General features: G+C 55.8%; 2 protein-coding genes across 6 annotated transcripts in view; both read left to right on the top strand.

Moving 5' to 3' along the window:
- Window positions 1-2,600, top strand: part of ARMH3 (armadillo like helical domain containing 3) — a 123,079-nt gene extending 120,479 nt beyond the window's left edge. For all 4 annotated transcript variants that reach the window (XM_066191066.1, XM_066191072.1, XM_066191064.1 and 1 more), the window contains one exon: window positions 237-2,600. In XM_066191066.1, the coding sequence (XP_066047163.1) occupies window positions 237-329 (93 nt within the window). In that variant the 3' untranslated portion in view covers window positions 330-2,600. The remainder of the gene's footprint in view (window positions 1-236) is intronic.
- A 7,964-nt stretch (window positions 2,601-10,564) lies between these two features.
- KCNIP2 (potassium voltage-gated channel interacting protein 2) overlaps window positions 10,565-25,175 on the top strand; it is a 44,261-nt gene continuing 29,650 nt past the window's right edge. Inside the window, exon 1 of one of the 2 annotated variants that reach the window (XM_066191055.1) lies at window positions 10,565-10,799. In XM_066191055.1, the coding sequence (XP_066047152.1) occupies window positions 10,727-10,799 (73 nt within the window). In that variant the 5' untranslated portion in view covers window positions 10,565-10,726. The remainder of the gene's footprint in view (window positions 10,800-25,175) is intronic. The other variant, XM_066191056.1, reaches the window with a different exon arrangement.

The following is a 25,175-nucleotide window of genomic DNA, read 5'->3' as shown; positions in this document are numbered from 1 at the left end:
CTCTCCTAGCTGGGATATCACTGTAGACATTCCTGTTTTTCCAAGAAACGGCTGAGCTTCAGCATTTCCTTGCTAGGCTGGAGTCTCAGTGAGAGCTTGCTGCAGCAATTGCAGTGGAGCTGTAAATGCAAAACAGCTTCACGCTGAGCATGGAGGTCAGCAGTGTCAAAACTACCAGGCTCATGCGGAGCCAGGAAGAGTCCCATGGCTAAAACATCTCGTTTTGTTTCTGTCAGGTTCGCTCCATCAGCATCAATGTGAGGAAGAACCTTGCTTTCAACACGCTGAGCCAGGAGCTGCTGCTGAAGGAATTCTCCACCATCTCTTGAAGCGGGGACACTGCCGCCACGCCGGCTGAGCAGAGACGGGCCCGTGTGGGCAGGGACACTGCAGCTCTGCGGCCGGTCACCCCTTGCCTCCTGCCTGCGGAAGGGACTGTGTTTCTTTTAGGGGAACGCCTTGCTGCTGTGTGTTTGATCCCAAAGGAATGTGTTTAAACAGAACTTGGGCTGAGGAGAGGTGATTGGTGTGTTGAGGAGGAAGCATTTTTTTTTATGGTGCCATGGGAGTGGGCAGCCATTCCTGTGACATAGCAATGGGAGATTCCCTCCACAGCCTCAGGGAAAATGCACTGGAAACCTTTGTAGCAGAGCTGGGGAGAGCTCACAACTGAAATAATAAAACCAGCCCAGCTGTGTGAAGCTGTTCTGGGTAGAGATTGCTCACCTGCTCTATGGGGAAAGCTCTCTGGTCCCAGGTGAAGGCTGTTCTTTTCCACCAGCCTGGGTCAACGTGTCCACCTGTAATGTAAGTTAAATCCACTGCCATCCTATTTGGAATGGCTCTGGATTATAAAACAGTTTCCCCAAGGAGTAGACCTTGCTCACTGCTGTCTCCTGATGTCAAAAGGTGTCACTTCAACCAAGCCATCAGATTACTGGAGAAGGGGCAACTTTGCCTCCAAGGCTGTTGGCTAACAGGGTCCAGTGTGAGCCAGTATACAAGAATATGGGTCATCAAACAGAGCACTTTGTTCCTGGAGACCAGCTCTGCTTGGGGTCACTCTTGCTTCCAGTAGCCCCAGCTCATCTGCTGTTTCTAAGGTAGATGGATATTTTTAGATATTTGGTTTTCGTGGGGCAGAGGACAGACTGATTCCTTCTCCCCACTCACCTTACTGCCCTTCAGAGACCGCTTTGTGACAATCCTCCTCTTCCTCACAGGAACATCTGCCTTGCACATGTTTGCAGGTGCCTGGTGACCTTCATAAATGAAGAAGTCTCCAGTTTTTCCCTTGTGTGTAGCACACAGTTAAAATGCATCTGGAGAAGTAGTGATTTCACTTTCTCTCCCTCATGCCTTCACCAAGCGACTTACAGCCACGGTCTGCTGAGGGCTTCCTAAGGAAGAGCTCTGGGATGATGCTGTGGGGCACAGGCAGACCTTTCTGCTCCCAGAACCAGTGCTTCAGAGGTGCCCAGATCTGGCAGAGCCTGTTCAGAGTGCTGTGTCAGGCTCCCAGCTCAGGAATGCACAGCATAAACACCCATTCCACACCTGTTCCCTGCTCATGCATTTTCAGCTCCCAACAGTGATGTTACGATATTAGGATCTGGCCTGACTTAGTGGACTGAAGTAGAGAAGTTATTTACATCCCAGATCCACAGGGTTTTTTTCCTCCCCCCTAGAAAACAGGTGGTATTTTTAAAAAGTGCCTAGTCCTGCTCTTAGCCTTGTAGGTTAGTGTGAGTAATGTGGATGTCATGCTCATTTACTCCCATTTTTAGGCAAGGCCTTTTTCATGCTAATGTGTGTTAATTGTGTTAATGTTTCATCTTACCTGCTATGAGCATGGGAAACTGAAAGCTGTGTCCTTGGCCACCCACTGGGCAAAACACCCGATGAAGTCCCTGTGTTTTCCTTGGGAGCACTGCCTTCTCTCAGCAGATGATACTATTCCTCAGCAGGGAATTGTCTGGCTTTTAACAGCTAAGCCAGACATTTATTTGCTTTCTGCCATGCAAGTGTATGGGAATGTGTTTGTGTCAGAGGGACAGTGCTCTGGAGAGCAGGCAGGCTCCATAAAATCACTGCTTGAGAACAGGCCAGAGCATGTAGAGGAGGCAGCTTCTCCAGTGGAAATGGAGGAGTAGATGTTTGCAGTACATGGTGCTTGTCTGGGGGGGATAGAAGGGGATCTCACTTCTGAGGGGGAGTTCCTTCTCAAGGGGACTTGAGGTGCAGCCCCAGCATTGTGACTGTTGGAGCATTGAGTTATCCAGCTGTCCTCATGCCTCCTGTTCTCTGAGCCTAGACACATACATGAGAGAGTTTGGGATGAGTCTGCTTCTGACTCGAAACCTCTGGAATTTTCAGCTTCTCCCTCTGGGCTCAGCTATCCTGTCTCCCTGAGGATGCTCCCTTGCTGGGATCATCATAGAAGCCTGGGCATGTGTGAGATCAGTTCCTGAGCCCAGCCCTCATCCATGTCTGAGCTGGCAAAGACTGTGATACATGTCCTCTTGTCACACTGTCACTGAACCAAGCACTGTAAATGGATGTACATACAAACCTAGAGCTCAATAAATAGCAGAGCCCTGCCAGTCCAGAGTGTGCAGTGTTTGTCCTTCACAGCAGGGAGAGTGGGGTGGTTGTGAGAGTGGCCTTGTCACCATTTGGTGGCACACTGGCTGCAGCAAGGCTATCACCTGTCCTTGGGCTCTTCGTGCCTGTGCAGAGGGAGGTTGTGGCACGGCACAGTGATGCTTTGTCCTTGGTCCAGTCTGCAGTACCATCCAGTAGTCAGCATCCCTCTTCCTCTTATGTGTCCCTGTGGGCTGGCACTAAGGAAACCATGAGCAAGGGATGCAGGGACCTGCCTGTGTGTGGTGTGATGCTCTCTGTTGCTGGTGTCAGCAAACTCCTGCTCACAGATTCTGCTGCACATCTGCCTGCTTTCTTAAACACCCTACTACTCTTTGTGTTTTGAGGCCAGCTTGAACTGAGTAGAAAGTCATTTAAATCTTAATGTTCAGCTTCAGGATGTGTGTGATAGCCTCAAACTTTCCCATATCTGATCTGAGCAGGTGAGTGTATTTTGTTATATCTAATTCATTACTCTCTCTCTTATTGGAAGAGCTGTTTCAGAGGCTTAGGGAGTGTGGGGAGGAATCGGATTGCTGCCTTTAAATTATGGAGCAGCTGCAGGGAGACAAATATTTTACAAAATAATGACCTGGAAGAGAACTGAATCTGAACTAAACTTTGGAGGGAGTTACTAAGAGTTGTTTTGTACATGCCACTGTGGTTTTTGATCTCTTTTTCCTTAGCTCTTACAGGTCCCACTTTTCATGCAGACTTGAGAGAGGCAGCTTCTCAGGAGCTGAGTCTTCCCTACATGGGCCAGCAGCTCCAAATGGTGTTTTGTCTGTTTTGTTTGGAGCTGCCAGGAGCAGGTAGGAGCAAAGCCCTGATCATGTACAGCAGCCAGAGAGTAGAGTGCACCTTTGCCCACCTGCTGTGTTTGGTTTGCAAACCTCTCTGTCCTCTTCTTTGTCATGGCTATTGCCTGCTCTCGTCCCCTATCCATGGCACAGGGGCCGTTCCTCTGCAGGATCGAGCTGCCGGACATGTGAGCATGTCCTGGTGTCTGTTGTGGGGTGCTTTTCTCTTCCTGCTTGGAGAATTGGATACTCCCTGCTCTGGGGTCCTGCACACTGTTGCATGGTGGATATCAGGAGAAGTCCTGGAAGGAGATATCAGGACCTGCACAAGGGATCAACTCCAGTGTGCTCCACCTGCTTCCCCACATTTCCTTCTCAGGGTGGAGCTGCTTTCTTTCCTAGCTCCCATTCCAGTACAGGGCAGGCAGAAGGAGTGGCTGTTCCCCCTGCCAAGTCACACCCGGTGCTGTGTGCATTGGGACTTGGGAGAGTGTGTGGCCAGCAGTCAATGGTAAGATTTACAGCTGGCTCTTGGCACTCAAAAGCAGCTCTTGGTGTCAGCACTGAGGGCCTTTGGGTATTTATTCTCGTCTCCTGTGGGGCTCTGTTTTCCTGTTTGGTACTTGTTAGTATGAACAGGGTCATGCTGGAGAGAACACGATGGGTTTTTTTGGCAGATGAGCCATTGCAGTAACCTGAAAGGAAAGAGGTAAAGCCCATTTCTCGAAAGTGTAGAAATCCAAAGGGGCCAGGATAAGATGTGTTTTTCTCCTGGTGGCAACTTATTAATGCTTTTACTGATGCTTTCAGGGGGAGGGCAGACAGAAAAATAAGTGATGAATGGAAGTCTGGACCAGGAGTCTAGAGAAGGACTGTTGCAAGGCTAGTGGGACCTGGAGGCCCCTGGGTCTGCTGAGAGTCCTTCATGCTGGTCAGAGCCCTGGTTCTCCCCACCTACAGCACAGTGTCATTGTGCCCAGGGGGACACTGATCAAGCAGAGGGCTGATCCCAAATACATACGATAGGCAGCACCCTCGAGGGAGCATTGCTGAATGCTGTTGTCTTTCTAAAGCTTCTTTGGGCCACCCTGGCAGGTGCTCAGGGATGCAGACCTCAGATCTGACCCAGTGTGGCTATCACCCCTCAAGGCTGTGACTGACTGCAAAGAGATGCTCAGGATGGGGCTTCCCCAGCCTCTGCCCTACGCCTGTCCACACATCACTCAGGACCAGCAGCTTGTGCCCAGAGGAGCCCGTGCTCTCTGGGACAGAATGGGGCTCTTCCGGTGCCCCCAACATCTCAGCACATCCCAGAGGGCCAGAACAAGCACAGGGTCCTGTGCTGCCCTCTCTCAGCTTGGCAGCTGCTGGAGCACAGGCTGGGCCATGCTCTGCATCCTCTGCTCTCTGTGCTGTCCCTCCAGGGCTAATTGAATCATGTGGCTGGAAATTGAATCCAATTGAATAGATTAAATGAGCCGGGCTTGCCATTCACTGCAGCACAACTCAGAGCCTTGCCAAGCTGCTGCCAGAGGCTGGGAGCTCCCAGGAGTCCCGTGGGGGCAGGAAGGGGCTGGGGAGGCTGCTGGGAGATGGTCACCCACTGCGCTGGGCTGCTTCTCCAGCTCTGCTGTGACAGATGAGCCCTCAGCCATTTCTCTGTGATGTGCAGCCTGGCTGTGTCCCAGGGCCCACAGGTCACTCTGCTACAGGCATACAGAGGTTGGGCTGGCTCGTTTCCCTTCTGAAGCAATTAATGACTAATTAGCTGGAGCTCCCCTGCTCCAGGGTTCAGCCAGGGCCTTCCCAACAGTGTACAGGGGCTGGGATGCTCTAATGACCTGTGGCTGCTCAGGAGTTCCAATCCTGTTGTTCCCCCAGCTTAGAAGTGGAGCAAGTAGTGCTCCAGCAGGACCCACCTGCAGCAGCTCAGCCCCATGCCCTGCCTTCAGCCCCTCTGCTGCAACCATTGCCAGGCCAGTGGGATGGGATAGGATGGAATGGGATGGGCAGCTGAGAGCAGAGTGCTGAGACCACAGTCACAGCAGAGACATCCCCTCCCACAGAGGTGAGCTCGGGCGCAGGGCCCTGCCCTGGCAAAGCAGGAGGACACGTGTCTGCAGCGTGGACTCGCTCGTGACAGAGATGCACATCTGTTCTCATAGCAGACCTGAGCTGCTGAAAGAGTCCCTGGTGTGGCATCCAGCATGGCATAAATGAAGGTTGGAAATAGTATCTAGTTCCTCTTTAATTAAAACCTGAGCCCACAGGCACTGTGCACACAAACATGAGACGCTTTATAATGCTGAGAGGGCATGTGAGACTCAGGATATGTCCTGAGCCCAGGAATGCTCCAGTCTCCACTACCCAGACCAAGTCTTTTCTTCCCACACAATTTTGTATCTGTTATGCGAAGTGGCAAAGATATATTCTGGGTGGACAGAGAGCCCCCCTTCAGCCCACCCAGCAGTGAGGCCATACTGGGGAATCCCTCCTTGCTGGAGACATAAGCAGAGGCAGGTGACTGGCTTTCGAGGATACCGAGTGTGATGCAAAGTCCTTTCTCCCTCCTGCACACCCAGATTTCTCACACCTGCTGGTTTGCATTTGACAGAGGAGTTTCCCTTCCTCCTGCAGCATTCCTGCTTGCAAGGCTCTCCCAGCAGCTTGCAGCGTCATCTGTTCCTCCTCCAGCTTTGCAAGCTTTTTCAGCAGCTGAAATTCCCCCTGGGTCTGAATCTCACAGTGACTCCCACCTGCCCATGTGTCTCTTAGTGGAGATGGGATCAACCCTCCCCTGTGTGTGTCCTGGCTGATGTCCCCCTGGGGCATCACCTCCCAAGGACCTGCTGGTCTGCTGTAGCTGTTCCAAGATCCCAGAGACCAAGGGGCTCATCTTTTTTGTGTCACTGAGATCCATTTCCTCTGCAGTGTAGTATTGTGGAATATACTCAGGTACATTCCTGAGTGGGGCCCTTTGTCCTGCCTGGAGCGCTCCCCAGACACTTGCATGGCCATGAACATCTCTGCTCCAGACTGGGGGCTCGTCTGGTTCTGGGAGGGGAATAGCCCTTGGTGCAGAGCTGCTCATCTCCATCTACTGGCATGTTTGCAAGGGGTGAAGCTGGTTTAAGGAGCTCCTCTGTTTGCCCTCTGCCCCTGGAACCAGTCCCTGGGTGCTGGGTCCCTTGTCCCAGCCTGGGAGCCCACTCAGCTGTGGAAGCAGAGCTCTCCCTTGTTGCCAAGTGTAAATCTGAGCCCAGAGACACCAGGTGACCACAGCCAAAATAGGATTAAAGGCATCTGCTGGGAGCACATCCCGAGGAGTGCGATTGATGACCATGGCTTTAAAATACTGTTAACAGTGGATAAAGCACCGTGATTTTGAGCACTCGACAATTACATCTCTGTTTGAAATTTCCTAAAGATAGGATCAGACTCCTGAGTCCTGCTCTCTGCTTTTTCGATAGAACTAATACGAATGGAGATATGCAATTAGAGAGTGTGCAGGCTGGTAGGGCAGATCAATGCCTTGTAGTTACCTAATGAAGTGTTAAATTATGTCTTTCCCTCTCCCTGTCCCCCAATCACACCCACCCCAGGCTGCTTGCAGAGAGCAGAGGGCCTGGGGGAGAGCTCCCTGCATTCCTTTACCCCCGAGGTACAGACCCAAGCACTCCTGACTCCTCTCCAGGGTCGTCTTCTGTGGTTTGGGACTGTCTTGTGTTTTGTGTTGAGCCTAAGGTTTTCAGCAGGGGAGCACATCTCAAATCTCACATCTCTTGTGGCCCCAGAGCTGGAGTGTCCCAGCAGGGAGCAGGAGGCATAGATGAGCCAAAGGGATCAGTCCAGTAGTGCAGGGTGAGGGTCCTGTGGGAAGAGCAGGGATGGTTGTGAGAGGGCTCAGCTCGGTCCAGCCTGGGTGTGGATGAGGCTGGTGGCAGCCTAGCACAGTTCTGTCTCCAGCCAAGCTCTTCATCTGCTGAATTTCCAAACTTGTTCTCTTCCCCAGCTATGACAAGGCTGTGGTGGCCACATGATGAGCTGGGGATAAACAAGGCTCCTGGACAGCGTGACCCTGCTCCTACTTTCCAGCCCTCCTCACCATAAGAGTCATTCCTGGCTGCAGCTGCACTGCCTGGGGAGCAGCAGTAATCCCATGCAGATGTCCCTTATCAAAGCTTTGCTGTCTCTGTCAGGGTGACAGATAGGCCACTGAGGGAACATGCCTTGTGCCCGGGCCAATGTGAATGGGTGATTTCCATCCATCATGATGAGGGTGTCTGAGTGGGCCCAGGGCCACTCTGCCCCTGAGAGGCACATGGCCTGGGGTGCACCTCATGGGGCAGCACCATTTTGACCCCCAGCCTGTCTTCCTCCATGTGTTTCCTACTCATTCCACCCTTCTGCTGGCTGTGCCAAGCCCTGGGACTGGTTTACATGTCCCCATTTCTCTCATGGCTCTCTGCTGCTGTCACAGAGATGAGTTTGGGGACCTGGGTGCATCCCCAAGACCCCTTCCTGCCCCAGCAGGCTCAATCCATCCACCTGCCTGCCCTCCACACTTCCCTGGCCCTGGGCTTTGGAGTATGGGCTTCATGGCTAGCTGTGCCTGTGGAGCCTGTGCCATGTGTTGGCCATCTAGATCATGGCCCTTCCTCCCAGTTACCCCTTGTAACTGGGATTGGGTTCTCAGGAGCTGACAGAGCTCTTTCTCTCCTCTGGAAATAGTTAATCCAGTGACGTCTTCCGCAGTGCAGACCACAAGCCCTGCCTGTGGCTGGCTCCTGCCCATCCTGAACCTGCTAATTGCTTTTGTGGTGGATGGGGCCAGCAGCAGCCAGGCTGCACAAGGCACACTTTGATTAAAGCCTCAGACACTGCTTAGGTGGTTTTCCTCAGCCTGCCCCAGTCTTTTTGCATCTGCTGCACGTCCTGGTGAGATTGAGATGTGTTGCAAGGGATGCTCAGCATTCTGGGGTGACTTTGCTGCTGTGCCTGTCCCTGTCCAGACATGTTCACCAAGGCATCTCTGCACCTAGTGCACCCACAGCATGGCACCTGTCTGGGTCTGGACAAGAGGACAGAGACCAGGCACATTCCTACTTCTCCCACCCTGGCAACCTGCAGGCCCCCAGTGCCCAGAACATTTAGGGAGGATGTTGTATTTTTCCCAAGCAGAGAAAGGCTCAGAGGCTGTGAATCCTGGCAGAATGCCCAGTCCTCATGTCTGCTAAGGAAAGGAGCTGTAACCAGCGATCAAGTGAGTTGTGTCCCCCTTTTTCTACACTGTGGGGAGGGTGGGATGTGTCAGCCTGAGCCTGGGGCTGCCCTATCCTACCCTGTGGTACTCACCAAACCGCTCAGATTCCGCCTCTCTCCAGCCTGGCAAAGCATCTCTTTCTTGCTTGCCTGCCGGAACAGGAGCGCTTAGCTAGATAAAAATAGCCATGTTTGCCTCCCAATGGACCAGGGATGGCAGGAGGTGAAAACTTCCCTGTGCAGCTCTGCTGGGCTTGCCACATCCAAAGCAGGATCGACCCTGAGGAAGGTGAAGTTGGTGGGTGAGCTTGGGCATGGATCACGCAGTGCTCCCAATCTACTTCCCTGGGACAGTGCTGGTCCCAAAGGGCAGCCGAGAAAATGTGGCCAAGCACATGGTGGAGAGGTTGTAGCAGAGAGGTTGAGAAGGCCAGAGAGCAGCAGGATGGACAAGCCCAGAAGTGCAGGGGATCTGTGAGCTGGCCAGGCTCCAGCTTTGCTTGTCAGGCTAAGCGGAGGGGGCACTGCCAGAGCTGTCCCGGGAGTTTCCCTCCAGCCAGTCACTGCAGGCTCCGTGCATTTGCCACAGGGAGGGCTGGGGGAATGTGTTTAGTTCTCTGAGCATTTCTCCACTGCGTTTTCCTTGCTAAATGGCTCTTATTTTTAGATCCAGGCAGTTGCTAAGCATCAGTGCCTCGCTAAGGCAGCTTCTTTCATGGCTTGACACCAAAGCACGCTGACAACACGCTGCCTCGTGAGCATGGCCCTCCCTCCTCGCTGATCTGGATTCCCTTCTGCCCTGCGGCTCCTGTGTGTCGGGCTGGCACGGGGATCAGGAGGGACGCTTTGCCTCCTCCGAAGCCCCTGCTCTCCTCTGTCTCTCTGCACGGGTGAGAGAATGAAGGGAGGAGCGCTGGGAAGCAATGGGAGCTGGACAGCCCCTGAGATGTGCCCAGGACCCGTCACGGTGCAAACAGTCAGTACTCAGGCAGCGACATGACAAAAGCCCCTGGCTTTGTCCATAGAGGGGACTCTCCAGCACAGTCTGCATCCCCCGGGGACGGCATCGTGCACAGATGGCAACAAATAATCAAGGGCAGCAGCGGGACATGAAGTTCCCAGTGCCAGATGTACCGGTGGGCTGTGAGCTCCTCTCTTGGCAGCACCGTGCCTCTGGGAGCCTCCCCTCCTGCTTCACTCTTTCCCTGGGGCTGCAGGAGATGGGGGTAAAACCCTGCTAAAGACTCCAACCCAGCGTGGAAAGCCACGCTCGGGGTGGGGATGGCAGTGGGACCCGCTTCTGTTCTTGGCTGCAGGCAGGGGGACCTGGCTGCCCTCCCCACATCTCTCCTGCATCTCCTGACCCTGCCCATCCCCTTCGTCTCGGACCGATTTCTCATCCAGCTTCTCCCCTCAGTCTGAGATGCAACAGCCCCGCGGGACCGGGCAGGGCTGGGGTTCCCCTTCCTGGGGGTCCCACGGCGCAGCCCGGCATGGGCACTGACACGCAGGGCTCGGGGGACCCTCGCTCCCCCGCAGTGGGGGTCTGCGCGCCTCCTGCCCCACGACTTCTCTATCTCTGTCCCTTTCTCCGTCCCTGCGCGGTGCCTGATGCCCGAGTCTCTCCCGAACCGCCGGAGACCGCACCTCGGTGCGGTCCGAAGCGGCTCTTCTCCCTGCCTCTTCCCGGGAGCGCCCCCGCTCTCCGCCCCCCGCCCGTGCCTCAGTTTCCCCGCGGCGGCGGGGCCGGGCTGGCGGTTCCCGGGAAGAGGCGGGGAAGCACGAGAGGGAGGGGGCGGCCGTGCCCAGCCCCGGCGGCGGCGGGGACCGGGGCGGCTGCGCGCTCCTGCTGCCGTGCCGAGCCGTGCCGAGCCGAGCTCCCGGCGCCGCCGGCCCCTGAGCCGCGCTGAGCGGCGCGGGCGGCGGGGCGGGGGGAGGCGGCGGCCGCGGGCAGCCCCTGCCCGCCGGCGCAGCCCGTGCGCCCCGTCGCCGTTCCCCGCGCCGCTCGGCGGGGCAGGAAGATGCGGAGCAAGGGCAGGAAGGAGAGCCTGTCCGACTCCCGCGACCTGGACGGCTCCTACGACCAGCTGACGGGTGAGTGCCGCCGCCGGGGAAGGTGCAGCAGCCACTCGGACCACGGCGCCGGGCGGTCCCGGGCACCCGCTTCCAGCCCCGCCGAGCCCCGCTCCCTGCCCGCTCCGCTTCGCCGCACGCCTTACTCGGGGAGAGGGGGAACGGCCGTGACCCCGGCGCTGGAGCAGGGGGACGGTCCCGATCCCCGGGGGGAGGGTGCTCCGGGGGCGATAGGGCTGGTCCCAGCGTGCAGAGATTGTCCCGAGGCAAGGAAAAGGTCCCGGACAGCGGGGTGGGATGCTTGGATCGCTTTTGGCCGCCCCCTAAGTTCACACTCCCTCACTGTTACGCCCAAGCCCCTCGGGACACCAGGGTCTGGCGCTAGGCTCTTTCTGCCATACCTTGGACCCCCGCTGCACCCGGGGGTGGCACAGCAGCATCCCGGCCGCAGGTTCCCCAGGGAAGACAGGCTCACTCTGCTCAGAAAACCCCAGCAGCACCACGGTGCCTGGTGTCTTCACCCATCACCCGGTGTCCCCTAGAGCATCCCTTGAGACGTCCTGCCCCTGGGTGGCATTGCTGTGGGACAGAGAGGATTAAGACGACCCATTTGTGTTCCCCTTCATCCTCTGCCCCATCAGGGAATTGCCGAGCATCCCACAACATCTGCCCATCCGTCACACCTCATCTTCCACTGTCCGACAGGGAAGCAGCTGGGCTGGAGCTGGCAACACCCCTCCTTCCCCACGTGCTCTCCACAGATCAGGCCAAATCCTGTCCCCTTTCAAGGCCTCTGTCGCAGCAACTGTGGAATGGGGCAGCAGTTCCCACCTGTCTCCTGGGACCCACGTTGGAGCTGAACCTTTCCTCAGCCGGTGGGGTTCGGTGTCCTTGTGCTGCAGGCACTGCTGTGTATGCACAGGCGGCTTCCCTGAGTCCCGGTGATGCTTTTCCTGCTGAAGTCTGGGGTGGATTTCGGGATTTGCTCTAGAATTTCAAATAGGTGGTGGTAGCAGAGCAGGACCTCTGCTCTGCTTTCCTGAACAGCCCCACACATGGGAAATGCTGCTTACTGTCTACCCAAACGTGCTGTAGGGAAGATATTTTTGAGCTGTGTAGGAACTTGGAACCCACACACAACTTTTGGTTTCTCCGGTAACTTTAAAATGTCCATATGGATTTAAATCAAATCAAAGATAAAAATAAATTCCAGTCTCTCCAAGACTGAGACCTTTTACGCCTGGGCTTACCTCTGAGCCAGCTGTGCAGCAGGCTGGATGGAGTGGAGCTGTGCCACCATGCAAGTCCCTGCCCGCAGGGATGGGGCTTTGGGGAAGTCTTTGGGGAACATGGCTGGAAATATCTGCCCCATTTCCCGGAGTGGGAAACAGGCGCTGTAGGTCATGTCAGTCATTGCCCATCACTGTCAAGTCAGTGACCTGCCAGGGCAGAGCCTGCAGTAGCACCACGGAGAAGAGGGAGCTGGTCCCAGTGGCACTGATTTCCCCTGTGCTGGCTGAACGCAGTGAAGCTGACCCCCCCTGTGGAGGGAAAGTTGTCTTTCTCCCAGAAAGTGTGGAAGTGATGCAGGCAGGAGAAGGGATGCAACCTTAACTCTAGGGAGGGTTTACTAGCTTGACCCCATGCCTTCTAACCTGGTCTTGGCTCTCCTGATATCCTGGAGATGTGGTGGGGAGTCAGGACCTCCATAGGGCTGTAGCAAAGCCCTGGGGTGAAGCTGGCAGTGCCTGTGTGGGCTTAGTCTCTATCTGCAGACAGAAGGGTTGCTGCTGGCACCTGCTGTTTGGTAGCTCAGCTCTGCTTGGGGTCAAGCATGAGCAGTTTGGGGTGTTCCTGCAGCTTTGGAGACCCCCATCCATCAGGACATGTCAGAGTTTAGAGGACATCTGCCGTGCAAGAGCTGTTAACCGAGAGATGGTGTCAGGTGAGGCGACAGCCCCCACAGCAGCTCCAGTGATTGCTGGTGTGTACAGAGACAGCAGTCAGTCCTGCTGCCTCCTCACCACTGCCCAAAATCAGGGGTGAGAGCAACGTGATTCCCAGCTATGCATGCCCAGAGAAGGGTTAGCAACACCCACTTCCAGAAGGAGAGGGGCTAAACAGGAATCAGGACCCCCAGCCATGCCCGGGGTAGAAATGCTCCACAATGTCCACTCATTCTTAAATTTAAAAAGCTGTTGAAAATGAAGGTGCAGTGACAATCCCCACTCCCTGGGGCGTCTCCAGCGATGCCCGTCTACCCCGGCTATGTGGGCACGTGGATGTGTGTGTGAGAGGCCCGAGTGAATGAGAACTGCCTGCGTGTGAGCAGTGGGGAGAGCAGCAGCGCTCCCAGCGCCGGGGGAGCACGGGCAGGCTGCGCTGGGGCGAGCCGGGATGGACCCTGTCTGTGCTGACCCTGGGGCGGCGGCGTGGGGCAAGGGCAGGGAGCAGCCGTGCCTGCCTGGCTGCTGAGCCTGCGCCTGGGCACCCACCTGGGTGTTAAGGAGAGAAATGTTCAGGTTACACCACCAGGAAATTAAACTGATCCATTTCTGGGATATTTAGATGACGCTAGCAAGAAATAAAAGCCATCCATAAATTACATTATTCCTCCAGCCTCTAATGGCATGAGCGATTAGTGTGCAAGCAGAGCCCAGAGCCAGTGTCTCAGGACTGCTCTGACCATGGCTCTCCATGCAGAAGAAATGGGAATCCAGAGCCACTTTGTCCCGAGAAGTGCAGGAACTGCATCCCTGACCCTGAATGCTGGCAGTGTTAGAGGTGAGTGAGCTTGGAGGAGGGTTTCCCTCCCGCCTGGTGCTCCACAGGGATGTGTGGACATCAGGGCTGCCCTAGCTCCAGATTTGGAGCAAGGGTGGGTGGCGTGGTATTTGTCTTACCCCACTGAACAAACCCCTCCCAGCCATGCTGTATCCCGTGAGCGGGACAGCATGTGCCAGCACAGGCTCAGTATCTAGGCTGTCTGGGGTGGGGCAAAGCCCCTAACTGCCTTTTGGAAGAATGAGGGATTCATCTCCAGGGCTGTTGGGCCCTTAAAAAGGGGTTAGGAGGCTCACTTTTCACCCTTGCTTTTCCACCCCTCCTTTTTTCCTCCAGTTGTCATGATCTGGGGACTCGAGCAACCGCTTTGCTCCACCCCAAAGGCAGCCGCAGCATTTGCAGGGTTGAGCAATTGCTATAGAGATCATCTGCAGAGCTTTGGGATCCTCCTGTCTCCAGAGGCACAGCTGATGGATGGGGACTCCCCAACTCCTAGCACTTTTAGCAGCCCACCCTGTGAGATGAAAGCCTTAGGCAGCAGGGTAGTGGCAGCGCAGCATCTGGCTGAGCTCTCCTCCCTACCTCGAGGGAGGGTGTTTCAGAGGTATTTCTCTCCATGGCAGTAAGAAAGGAGAAGTGGGGCCAAGCTGTCCCCCACATCTACATCAGAGGGAGAACAGGCCAGCTGGATCAGTGGGAAGACAAAGGCAGCAGGGTTCCAGTCACTGCCATGGGATAAAGCTGAGGAGCTGTGTCCTGGCAATGCCGCAGGAGGGTCCCAGGTGGTGGGCAGATCTAGGGCTGTGCCAGGGGCTTGTTCTGCTGCCAGTAAATCCGGCAGCTTCATCGTGTCTGCTCACAGCCCATGATCAGCCAGGTGGGGGGAACATCTCAACCAGCTTGCCATAGCGTAGGACTTCCATCTGCACGGGGGATAATTTATTTCCCAGAGTGTGGAGGAGGTGTCAGTGCTAGCCTGTCCCAAGTAATAGTGTGTGTAGGGGGAAGCACTGGGATCTGCAGCTGGAGGATGGAGTGACAGGGTCATTGGGTGGGAGCAAGAGCATGAGCATGAGCAGGCAGGGGCTAGTGTGGCTGTAAGTCTGCATGGCAGGTTGTGTGTGGTGCCTGTGTGCTGGATGGATCCCAAGAAGGGGGATGGGTGGAGACTGTGCCCAAGACCAGCTTGCCCACATCCAGAATAAAGGTCCTTCTCTTGCCCAGTTGCTTCCTCGAGAACAGCCCTGGGTGGACAGCCCTGTCCTCATGGGTCTGGCAGGGCCAGCTACCTGCATCTCTCTGGTCACTGTCAGGCATGGGTTGTCCCTTCCTCCTAGCAGCAGCCCCCAGTAGCGGTGACACCCACCAGTGTCCTTCCCCTGGGTGTCTGACCTGTGGGAACTGTGTATTGCTCATCCCCCTGCTCCCTCGCTAACCTGCCTCCCCTCCTGCTGCTGCCTCACGCAACCTCCCTCTGCTTGCCACTTCTGCTCCTGCAGCCTGGCAGTGAGGCTGGGCTGGAAGCCACACTGACCCTCGAGCCAGGTCCCCGAGCTCCCAGGAGGTCCTCTGTCAGGGTGGGGTACTGTAGGGAAGGGTCTCCCCCTTGTGTGCCAGGGTTAGGGGCTCCCATGGGTCATCTCTGTGCCAAAGCGCCTTGCCCTCCATGGCTGCTGCACCTTCCTGGGGTGATGGGACTGTTGCCTGACTCTGCCTCATCTCTGTCTGCTGTCTCCCTCCTTCTGGCGTCTGTACCCTCTTCCTCTTCCCTCTTTGCTGTCCTGGCTTGTCTGCAGTCCTCTGATGCTGATGACTTCTCTCTCATGGGGTGTTGTGGCATTGCCGAGATCCTGAGGGTGCCTGATGGAAGGGATGCTGCTCCTAGCCACACATGGGGCAAGGAGCGTGTGAGTGATGCTGCTGGGTACCACTGCTCACAGGCAGGTTGGATTTTGCAGGTGGAAAGTCTGGAGCTGAGGTTTTGGCAGCTGCTGCTGCATCCCTGCAAGCAAAGGCAGGTTGGAGTCCATGGGGAATTGGTGGCACAGGATTAATTGGCAGGAAGTTCGTGGATTTGGTTGGGCCAGTTAAACGGCTGATCTCTACAGATGCTGATGCATAATTCATGGATTGTCAAAACTTCGGCCAAGGGATACAGCTCCTGCTGCACAGGGCTGGCCATGGACAGGCTCTTTCACCATCTCTGTGTCTGGGCATAGAGTTTTTCCTCACTGTTGGCCATATTACTACTGGAAAAGGTATCTCAACTCAGTGGTGCTGTTCTTATGCTGTGTGTTGTGCTGCAACGAGTTGCCCTCAGAGCTTTGGGAGCCAGGACATGAGGAGGTTTGGTCCCTGGAGCAAACTCTGGTTTCTTCCAGCTGTACTGGGTCCATATGTCCCAGCTGGACCTGAGCCTCATGCATTAACATCACGGACATCAGTCCTGAAGGACAGGAGAGATCCCGTTCATGGAGCTGCCTCTGCCTCACTCCTCATTAGTGATGTTTTCATTAGGGGAAGTGGTTTGATTTTGTTTAAGCCAAATTGCTGTGCTTGGGAGATGATAAATCCATCTGCTGGCAAATCACTCTCCTGCCACCGGGATGGATCCCAGCCCTGCTCTCTAATCATGCGGCAGATAAATGAGCCTTTAGTGAAACAAATCTTCCTGTCGTCCCTCGCGGGGGGGCTGAGCTGGGTGGTCTGATGCCATGGCGAGGGGTTCTGGCTTGAGGTGGGGCCTCACAACCCTTCACTAACACTGTGGAACTCTGAGGGTGGTTATTGCTGAGCAAGTGAACTGCTGGGGTTGTTGCAAGTGGCTTCCGTGGGAGCAAAGGGGCAGAGGAGCCCCTTTCCATGGGGCAGGGTCTGTGGATGGGTGCAGGGGTCATGTTCAACCCACTGCCAATGCCAGAGTGCTCTGCTGGCAGCTGGGGCTGGGTGGATGCCACGCCATGGGGGTGAGTGGCAGGGTAGGAGGGACGAGTGACCCTGCTCCCAGCGATACTCCCCTTTGAGGGCTTTGCAAATGTTGCTGTGCTGGGTGGGAGGCTCTTACTGTGGTCCTCCTGTCCCGAGTTGCTGTGGCGCTGACTGGTTCTGGCTTTTAAGTAAATTTGTCTTCCTCTTCAAATGAAAACGGGTGGTGCAGCCCCTGGGGAGCAGTGAGAGTAATTAGCTTGTTTGGAGACGGAGCCCTGCAGGAGGGGAGCTGGGGGCAGGATACTGCTGCTTTCAACAGGAGCTGACAGAGATGGCGGATGTGGAGGGCTGCCACCTTCACTGCCTCTGAACCTGGGCTTCCTGGAATGTTTCCCCTGTGGTCCGGACAGGGCAAGTCACCTATGGATGCTCCTGGGCTGGGAAGGCACTCACTGCCATGGACATGCACTTCTGTGTCCATGCCTTGCGTGCCTCTCCAGTCCCAAAGGCTCAGCTCCACCAGGTTCCAGATGACTCCAGCCCCATTTTGGCAGGAAGCACTCCACCTTTGAACCTGTTGGGCTGAAGATTCCTTCTGTTTAGGGAGCTGACACCTTTCCCAACCCCACGCTGGTGTTGGCATTGCTGCTGGGGACTCTGGGCAAGAAGGTCAGTGTCCCATCCATGCTGCCCCTGCTCACTCCACCTGGGGACATGGGGGGCCTTGAGACCCTGAGGTCTGCAGGACATACAAGCAGGAGCGCCACTCTGAGCATGCATGATCATCCGGTTCCTGCACCAGCTTCATCCTCAGTGAGTGTTTTAGGGGTTGTGCCCTGTGCACATGGGGGCACTGCACACCCCTGCATGCAGACAAACCTAATCCATGCTCGCCTTAGCCCAGGGCTGTACCTGGAACGGGCAGATGGCTTTGTCCTGGGTGGGAGGGAGGTGTGTGGTCTGACTGCTCACAGAGAGGTTCGCCAGGGACTGTGCTGCAGAAGCAGCAGCAGTGCCAGTACGTAGGCAGGGAATACTCAGAGGCTGGCAGTGGAGATGGACAGCTTCACCTGCGGTCCCTCTCCAGGGAGCAGGTCAGGGACAATGATGGAGTGACTAACTCAGCAGGTGGGGTGGTGGCACAAATCTGCTGCATTAGCTCTGCTCTGCAGAGACTTGAGAACTGGATGGAATTGGACACCCTGGTCTGTGCAGTTGTCCCAGTGATACAGATCTCATGGCAGTAACATTCCTGCTGGGGAGGGACTTGACATTCTGAAGCAGAGGCAGGCTTCTTGGCAAGATGCTAAGATGAGAGACTGGCATGACCCTCTCATTGAGCCTCTGTGGGGCAGAAAGTGGGACCCTGCTCCTGGCTTCAGGCACTGATTCCAGCAGCAGAGCAGGGATGCACCAAATCCCTTACCTGTCCTCTTCCCATTATCAACCACTCATTTGGATATCAAAAAGTGCTTTTTAGGGATGGTGTATCATTGGTGATGGTCTGGCCAGGATGAGAGCCACAGGGAAGAGGGGTTTCCTTGACCCAGATGGGGAAGGTGTAACCCTGTGGGATGCAGGGAGGCACCAGAAAACTCTCACACCCAATCAGAAGCCAGGTCAGTATCCAGGGATGAGCCATCCATCTGCTTTCACTGGCTACTGCAGCCCATGCAGCTGTGGTGGGGTGAAATGAGAACCGGCCTGCTTGCTAACAAGATTAGGCGAGCCATTGCTCCTGGCCCCTTTGGTTAATCGCTTCTTCCTAGATTGAATTTTTCAAAATTGCATTGCTTACAGAAAGCCCCTGAATGAGTTTAAAGGCAATAATCCACCTGGCCCTCTGTCACTGCAAGGGCCCCCCTGGGGCTACTTGGCAGTGGGTTGTTGAAGTCCCTGGTGTGTCTCCACGTGTCTCTGGTGTCCCCAGGAGGTGGCTGGCAGCACTGGCCCCTGACAGCTCCTGATTTATTGCAGGAGGGAATACACATTAATTTTTAATGGTGTGATTTAGTGAAGTCTCCAGAGGTGAGGGAGAAGGGACTGGGTCAGATGCCAGGCTCTTTACTGCAGCCCATGTGACAGGTCCCTTTTGCCCCCCCCACTGCTGCCTCAAGGGCCATGGTGGGCAGCTGCCCATGCTGCTGGACTGCTAGGGGCATGCTGGGTTTGGGTGGTTCAGTGATGGGGTACAGCACCCCCAGCCCTGGTTGCGCTTGCTTGAGGTCTCATCAGATCCTGGAGCAGGGACAGGTGCTGGTGCCAGGTTCTGGGATTGCAGCACAGGTGGAAAAGGGGTGTGGGGCTTGGGCTGCACAGTAACAGCTGTTATAATATGCTGTGGTTATGACTGATCCCAGCATCTCCTGGAGACATCTCAGCCCTCTCCTGCATGTGGGATCTGCCCCTAAGTACCTCTTTCTTTCCCCCTCACTCTGCTTCTAGCAGTTGATCTTCTGAGCCCATCCCCAGCCCTCTGCTGCTCATGCTGACCCAAACAAATTTTCCCTGGAGCCCGCCCTCCCTGCTTGCTTCCCCTCCATCGTGCAAAGTGAGTCACTCCCAGGCACCAGGAATCATTCATGTCATTTCCCCCTTTGCCGCAAAGTCATTAATGCGAGTGGAATAATTTGTTGCATAACGGAGAGGATCAGCGGGAGCGCTGCTCTGGCAAGCAATTTCTGGCCCTGGCCACCACTGCCCTGGGAGAGGGCAGCTTGATGGGATCCTGCTGGTCCCATGGCTGCACCATGCTGGCAGCAACGTGGTCAGATCCCTGAGGCATTTTACCAAAGGCCAAGTCTTGCCTGAATCCCAGCTTGGGGGGATGGACCTGTATGTCATGGCCTTGGTGTCTGCTCACCCTCACACAGATCCTCTGAAAGGGACGTGTTCCAACTCCCCCACAGTGACACAGGCAAGAAGCGTCCCCTGTATTGATCAAGGTGTGTATTGTGGCACCCTTTGTTCTGGCCACATCCCTGCCTCCTACCCACTCCAGCTCCTCTGAGCTCCCCAAGTTGTGGGTGTCACAAGTGCTTCCCACCAGCATCCAAATCCCTCCTGACTTCTTTCTCCAGAACTGGGGACGCTGGAGTGTCCCAACAAGGGTGCAGGCAGCTCTGGAACTGCTCCCAGTGAGTTCCCAGCTGGCCGTTTTTGGTGTAAACCCAAGCACAGCTGGTGGTCTCTCCTGGGGACCTTGCAGCCTCCCAAGTAGAGGACTGCCCAGAGGGGGGACTTGCCACCCCACCAGCAAAGATGGCTGCTGAGAGCCTGTGCAGCCTGTGATGCTTGCTATGATTGTAGTAGATCCAGTGTCTCCCCTGCGTATCGAGTTGGAGAAAGGCAAGGAACAATGCTTTAGGTGATAAGAGGCATTGTGGAGATTGCTCCCCCTCCCCAGGGTTAATTTCCTTCTATCCCACGCTTGGCCAGGCATTAATTTAAAGATGCTGTAATGGGAGAGGGAGAGGATAAGAGGATTGGGCCGAGGGCAGGAGGATTTTAAGGGAAGGGACATGGTTGGGGCTGGGGGCTGCCCAGGGTCTGATGGTGCAGGATGGGCAGGAAGTGCCGGGCACTCCTCAAGACTGAGCCACGCTGATATGTCCCAGCTGTCACTGTGATGGCACCACGGTACCCTCCAACAGGGAACATGGGAGTGAAGCTTCTCCTCTCCTCAGGGAGAGCTGCTGGTGGCTGGGTGAGGACAGGGCCGTGAGCTGCTTTTTTGCAGTGTGTGCGTGTTCCACCTGTCTGTGCCTTGCTTGAGACACCAGGCACAAGTTCAAACCCGAGCCTGGAGTGACCCACCATCATGCCTGGCTAGGGGGAGCAGGGGGAAGGAGCAGCCAGAGCCCCTTTGGAGTGCCATGTCCCAGCTGGGACTCAGTGCCCTTGGCTCAGCTGGGCACCAGGCCCCTCGGTGCAGGGGGCTGCGCTGAAGCAGAAAGGGGAAGAAGGAGATGGTGTTTAATATTTCCAAGTGACTCACTGAAAACCTGCTGTTCCTTGGGACTGGTCATCCCCCAGGAGGGGCTGGGGTCGGGGCCATGCCAGTGCAGTGTAAGCTAAGGGAGAGGCTCTTTTGGGACCACAGCCATGGAGGCAAAGGAACCTTTTCTCCTCCTCCATCCTTCACAGACTCGAGAGTCCCACCTCTGCCTCAGAGCACAGTGCCAGGACAGGGATGTGAGTCCTAAGGGATTGTGGTGTCCCCCCAGCCCCACACCATCCTGTGCCTCCCTCAGTGCTGTTTGTTTTCTCAGTCTGCCCTGCTGTAATTACAACCTGCTGTCACTCTCTGGATAACACATCTTCTCTTTTATCACTGCTTGATTAAATAACTGTGGGGAAGTGAGGGGCTGGTAACCCCTTGTTTGCTAGGATGAACAACCGAGTGGCACTGAGGAGGTCTCCTGGGGCTGGCAGAGGAGCTGGATGGGGATGGCTGTGCTCTGGCCTGGGCAACATGGCTGAACATGGGGTACCTGCATGCCCTTGGGAAGGATGAGATGCTGACTTTGTTGTTCATGGGCTCAGGATCTCTGGCACAGATGTTTCCAGGCCAACCCTGAGGAAGTGCCCTGGATGTGACCACTGACACCCCATCTGTAATTCTCCCCTCAGTTTGGAGCCTTGCCTGCTACCAGGCTAGGAAGGACACGTGGGCAGGGTGCCTGCTGCCAGGCCAGCCACCTCTGCCCACAATTAATTGGTGCTAATGAGTGTCCCTGGCAGCTGCTGCCAGGTCAGTGATCTCTGGCAGAGTATCTGCCAGGCTATCCCCCCATGAGACCAGACACATGGGTCCCACTGCCTGCTCAGCAGAGCATCCTCGGTTGTGCTCTTCGTCCTCAACGGAGACATGGCTCCCTCTGCTCAGTCTCCATCCCTTCCCTCATCCCTCTGCTGTCTCTCTGCCTTTGCACCTTTCCCTGGAGGCTGGTCCCAGTTCGGGCACTGTCAGTGGTGCCCCTCCAGGTGCTGCCCCTGTGTCTTTCTGCTCTGGGTGCTTTTTTCTCCCCATCACAGCTACCCCACAAGTTGTAGCAGTGGAAATGGAGTCTGTTACGACATCCTCAGGAGCAGGATATGGCCCTGTGTGCTGGTTTTGCACCTGAAATTGTCACACCCTGTTTAAAAACACATAGGCTGGGGGTTTAGGAGTACTCCCTGGGCACTGCTCATTCTGCTATCATGGATTGGGGATGAGATGTACAATATGTCGGACTGGGGTAGACTGGGAAATGAATGCCCCCCCTGTGAACTGCCCTGGCTCTTGGGGTCCTGGCATGGAAACGATCAGTCTGGTGATGGAGCAGTTTTAGATGCACTCTAGGTCTTTGTGGCAGGATGTTGTGGGGAGACGAGTTCTGTGATGATGTAGGGTTTGTGTACAGATATGGAAGCACGGGATGACTTGCAGGCTCAGGGTAGCTCTTCTCCTGGTGTGCTGCCCATCCTCACAGCTTGTCCTCCTGCCTGCCCTGGATTTGCAGCTCCAGACTCGATTTGCACAGATCAAAGCCCGGGGCTATCTCTCATCTTGGCTTACCTGGGTCCCGCCTGCCCCCAGCCCCGAATGTGGGGGAGGTTTGGAGGTAATCCTTGCAGACGAGATGCTGCTGGCTAATTATAGCAGAACCTCTCACTTTGTGGGAACCACGGCAAATTGTCCCTCGAGCCCTGGCAGCAATGGTACAAATCTTCCGCTAATTAGACTTGAAAGTCCTCCTGTGAGCTCAGACACAGGATAGATATTTGATTATTAACGTATTTATTTCTGAATCTCTCAGCAGGTCTTGCACTGGGAGGCTGTATTCCCCCTCCATAATTGCCAGGCACATTTATTTCTATCAAGAGTGCCTGGGGCACCCGGGAGGGGGATGCTGTTCAGGTCTGTATGCTAATTTTTGGGATTGTCTCATTAAGGTGTGTAGAATGAAAACTTGCTGATGCTGAGAAGGTCTTAGGCAGGAGCAAGGCCCCTGGGCTCTGCCCTGTGCCTCCTACCAGCCCCTCTCCCAGATGGGATGCTCCTGACCCTCCTGCCCAAGCAGGAACCCAGGGATATCTTCCCATGTGCTCCCAAGAGCAGTGGGTCCAGGCACTGGGCAGGCAGAAGAGGGATGAGGATGACTCAGTGGTGCAGAGCTGGTGCTGGGCACCACAGCCTGACACAAAGCTGCTGGCCATGGCACCTCCAGGGAGAGCATCCCTCCCTCCACTGGAGGCAGACAAACGGCAATGGAAACACTGTCTCTGAAACTGAAAATAGCTTTCCTGTCCCCAAAATGTCAGTTGAAAAAGGCAGTCTCTAGGGCCCCCCCTGGGCTGGCAGTTGGCTGAGTGGGTGCCCTGGAGATGTTGAGTGAGTGGCCCTGCTGGCCCATGGGGCAGAGAGCACAGCAGGGTGGAAGGCTGAGCCATCACTCAGGGTACAGGTGCAGAGAGGTACAGTGCTGGCATGGGGGGCCATTATCCTGGCCATGGGGAAGTGCAGTGCCTTGGATGGAGGCTGGAGAAGGGTGCAGGTGGGCTTTGGGCTTCTGGAAGGGCAGCACTAACCTGGTGTGTCTGCCCTGAGCCCCCCAGGTCTACCCACCCACCCATCCTGGGGCTTCAGGCCAGTGCCATGGTGTTGTCGGCGTGGGGGCTCCATGGGCTCGGTGAGGAGTCATGGCTCAGGACCTCAGCCCCATCTCCAGCACCACTTTGCTCTCCCTTCCTGCCTTGTTGCTGTGTCTCCCTGAGCTGAGGGCATGCTCCTCGTTACAGCTCTGGAGTTATTAATAGCAGCAAACACTCTCGGCGCCTTCAAGCCAAGTCCATTTTGGGGGAGATTCCTGCCATTTGAGGCATGTTTCCCCTCCGGGCGTCTTATCTCCCTCTCCCAGCTGCGCAGCCAGCGTGTGCAGGAGCCCCTGGATAAGCGGTGGTGCTAATAGCCCGTGTCACTCAGCGCGGCAGCGCCTGCCTGGGTGACAGAAGGTGTCCCGCTCCCTGGCCCACAGGCAGCCCTGAGCTGCCTGAACACGCGGGAGCCGAGGTCGTGTCCCAGCCTGTTCCCACTGTGCTTCCTCCTGTCACCCTGCCGAGACAGATCTGTTGGTGGCCAAGCGAGCGCTGATTGCAAGGAAATGAGCCTAGTGCCACCTCCCATTTACTGGAGCCCAACCTATCTGTGATTGCTGGAGCTCATTAGTCACCATCACTGTGGCTTGGTGTGAGGTGGTGAGGGTGGCAAGGCTGGAGAGATGCTGAGGACAATGTCCTCTCCTGCAGCAGGCTTGGGAGCAGGGCCGGCATCACTTGTGACCAGGCTAAGATTTTTCCTGGCTTCTCAGTTCAGGAGACCCTGGTGATGATTGGAGTGGGTGCTGGAACAGGGCTAGGGATGGAAATCCCTGCTGATTTTCATGAGGTACCACCGGTAAGGAGCGAGGTGGGCATGTGAGGGACAAAAAGGTGTTGGTTTGGGATAAGGAGATGCTGTGTCTGTGTTGTGCCCCAGTGTGAGCTGTGCACCCCCATACAGCAAAGTGCACACTTGTGAAGGCCATGCTCTTTTGAGCTCCTGAGGGCTGTGCTGCCTCACTGCCTGATATATCCTGTGTGCCCCCAACATTGCTGTGCTTTTCAGACACAACAAGCTCTGAAGTGCCCCTAGATGGTCCAGGCAGGTTATGGTTCTATTTGCTTACAGCTGCTGTCTCGATGCGTCAGCCCAATAACCAGGGCTGGGTTCAGCTCCTGGCTTTTCTCCCTTCCCTGTGCTTCTGTTTCCCTGCAGTTGTTGGTGCAGTTCTCTGCCCTCCTCTTGCAGGACATGGAGAAGCTCGGGGTGCACCCCAAGAGCTGGGGCGGGGGGGGCGGGGGGGGGGGGTTGATGAAACCCTGACTTTGTCCTCTCCTACTCACCGCTTCTATCCTGTTCATGGGGTCAATGAATTATTCATACCCTGGCAAGCGGGGGTGTGTCTGTGACCGTCTGTGTGATGCCAAGGGGGCCGACATGCCACCGAGCACAGAGAGCTTTTCTATGTAAATACTTAAAATATTTAGCAGAACTGATGAAAAAAGTTCAACTTGGGAGCTTCAGTGTCTCAGTGTAATCCGGATGTCTGGGAGCCATCACGGGGGTTCTGGGGGTGGTGGACACACCAGGGTGGACCCTGTGGGGCTCTGACTTTCATCTTGACCTGACATACACCACCCAAGTTGGTGGTGGAGTGTGTGTCTCTTTGTCTGTCCAGCCACCCATCCGCTGGGTCTTTCTGCTTGTCTCTGCTATCAGATGGTGGGGTGCCCCATCCTTTCCCTGCATTGCAGGGGTGGTTTGGCATGTGCTCATTTCTACTGTGGTGCCACAGAGCCAGGCTGCTGCTCCATCACCTGCTGCCTGCCAGCTGCTGGCAGGTGGGTGCTGCAGGACCAGCACACAGCATTGGGCTGGGTTCTTTCCCTGGCAGTGCCTTCCCGAGCAGACAGATCGTGTCACATGCATTTTTTAGCAAGATCCACCAGCTGAGAACGAGCTGAGCTGTCATCGCAGGTCTGTGATCAAAGCCAGACGTGCCCTGGCAGCCCTGGGGAGAGTGGCCGTGTGCTGTTCCTCTCCGTCACATGGCCAATTTACTGGGCGCGGCAGGTGGGGTTCCAGCAGTGTCACAGGTTGTC

Source organism: Chamaea fasciata, unplaced genomic scaffold (assembly GCF_029207755.1).
Source record: "Chamaea fasciata isolate MVZ Bird 193981 ecotype frontalis unplaced genomic scaffold, bChaFas1.0.hap1 SCAF_9, whole genome shotgun sequence".
Classification (NCBI taxonomy): domain Eukaryota; kingdom Metazoa; phylum Chordata; class Aves; order Passeriformes; family Sylviidae; genus Chamaea; species Chamaea fasciata.
The sequence above is the reverse complement of the archived record's forward strand: the minus strand, read 5'-3'. Positions and strand labels throughout refer to the sequence as shown.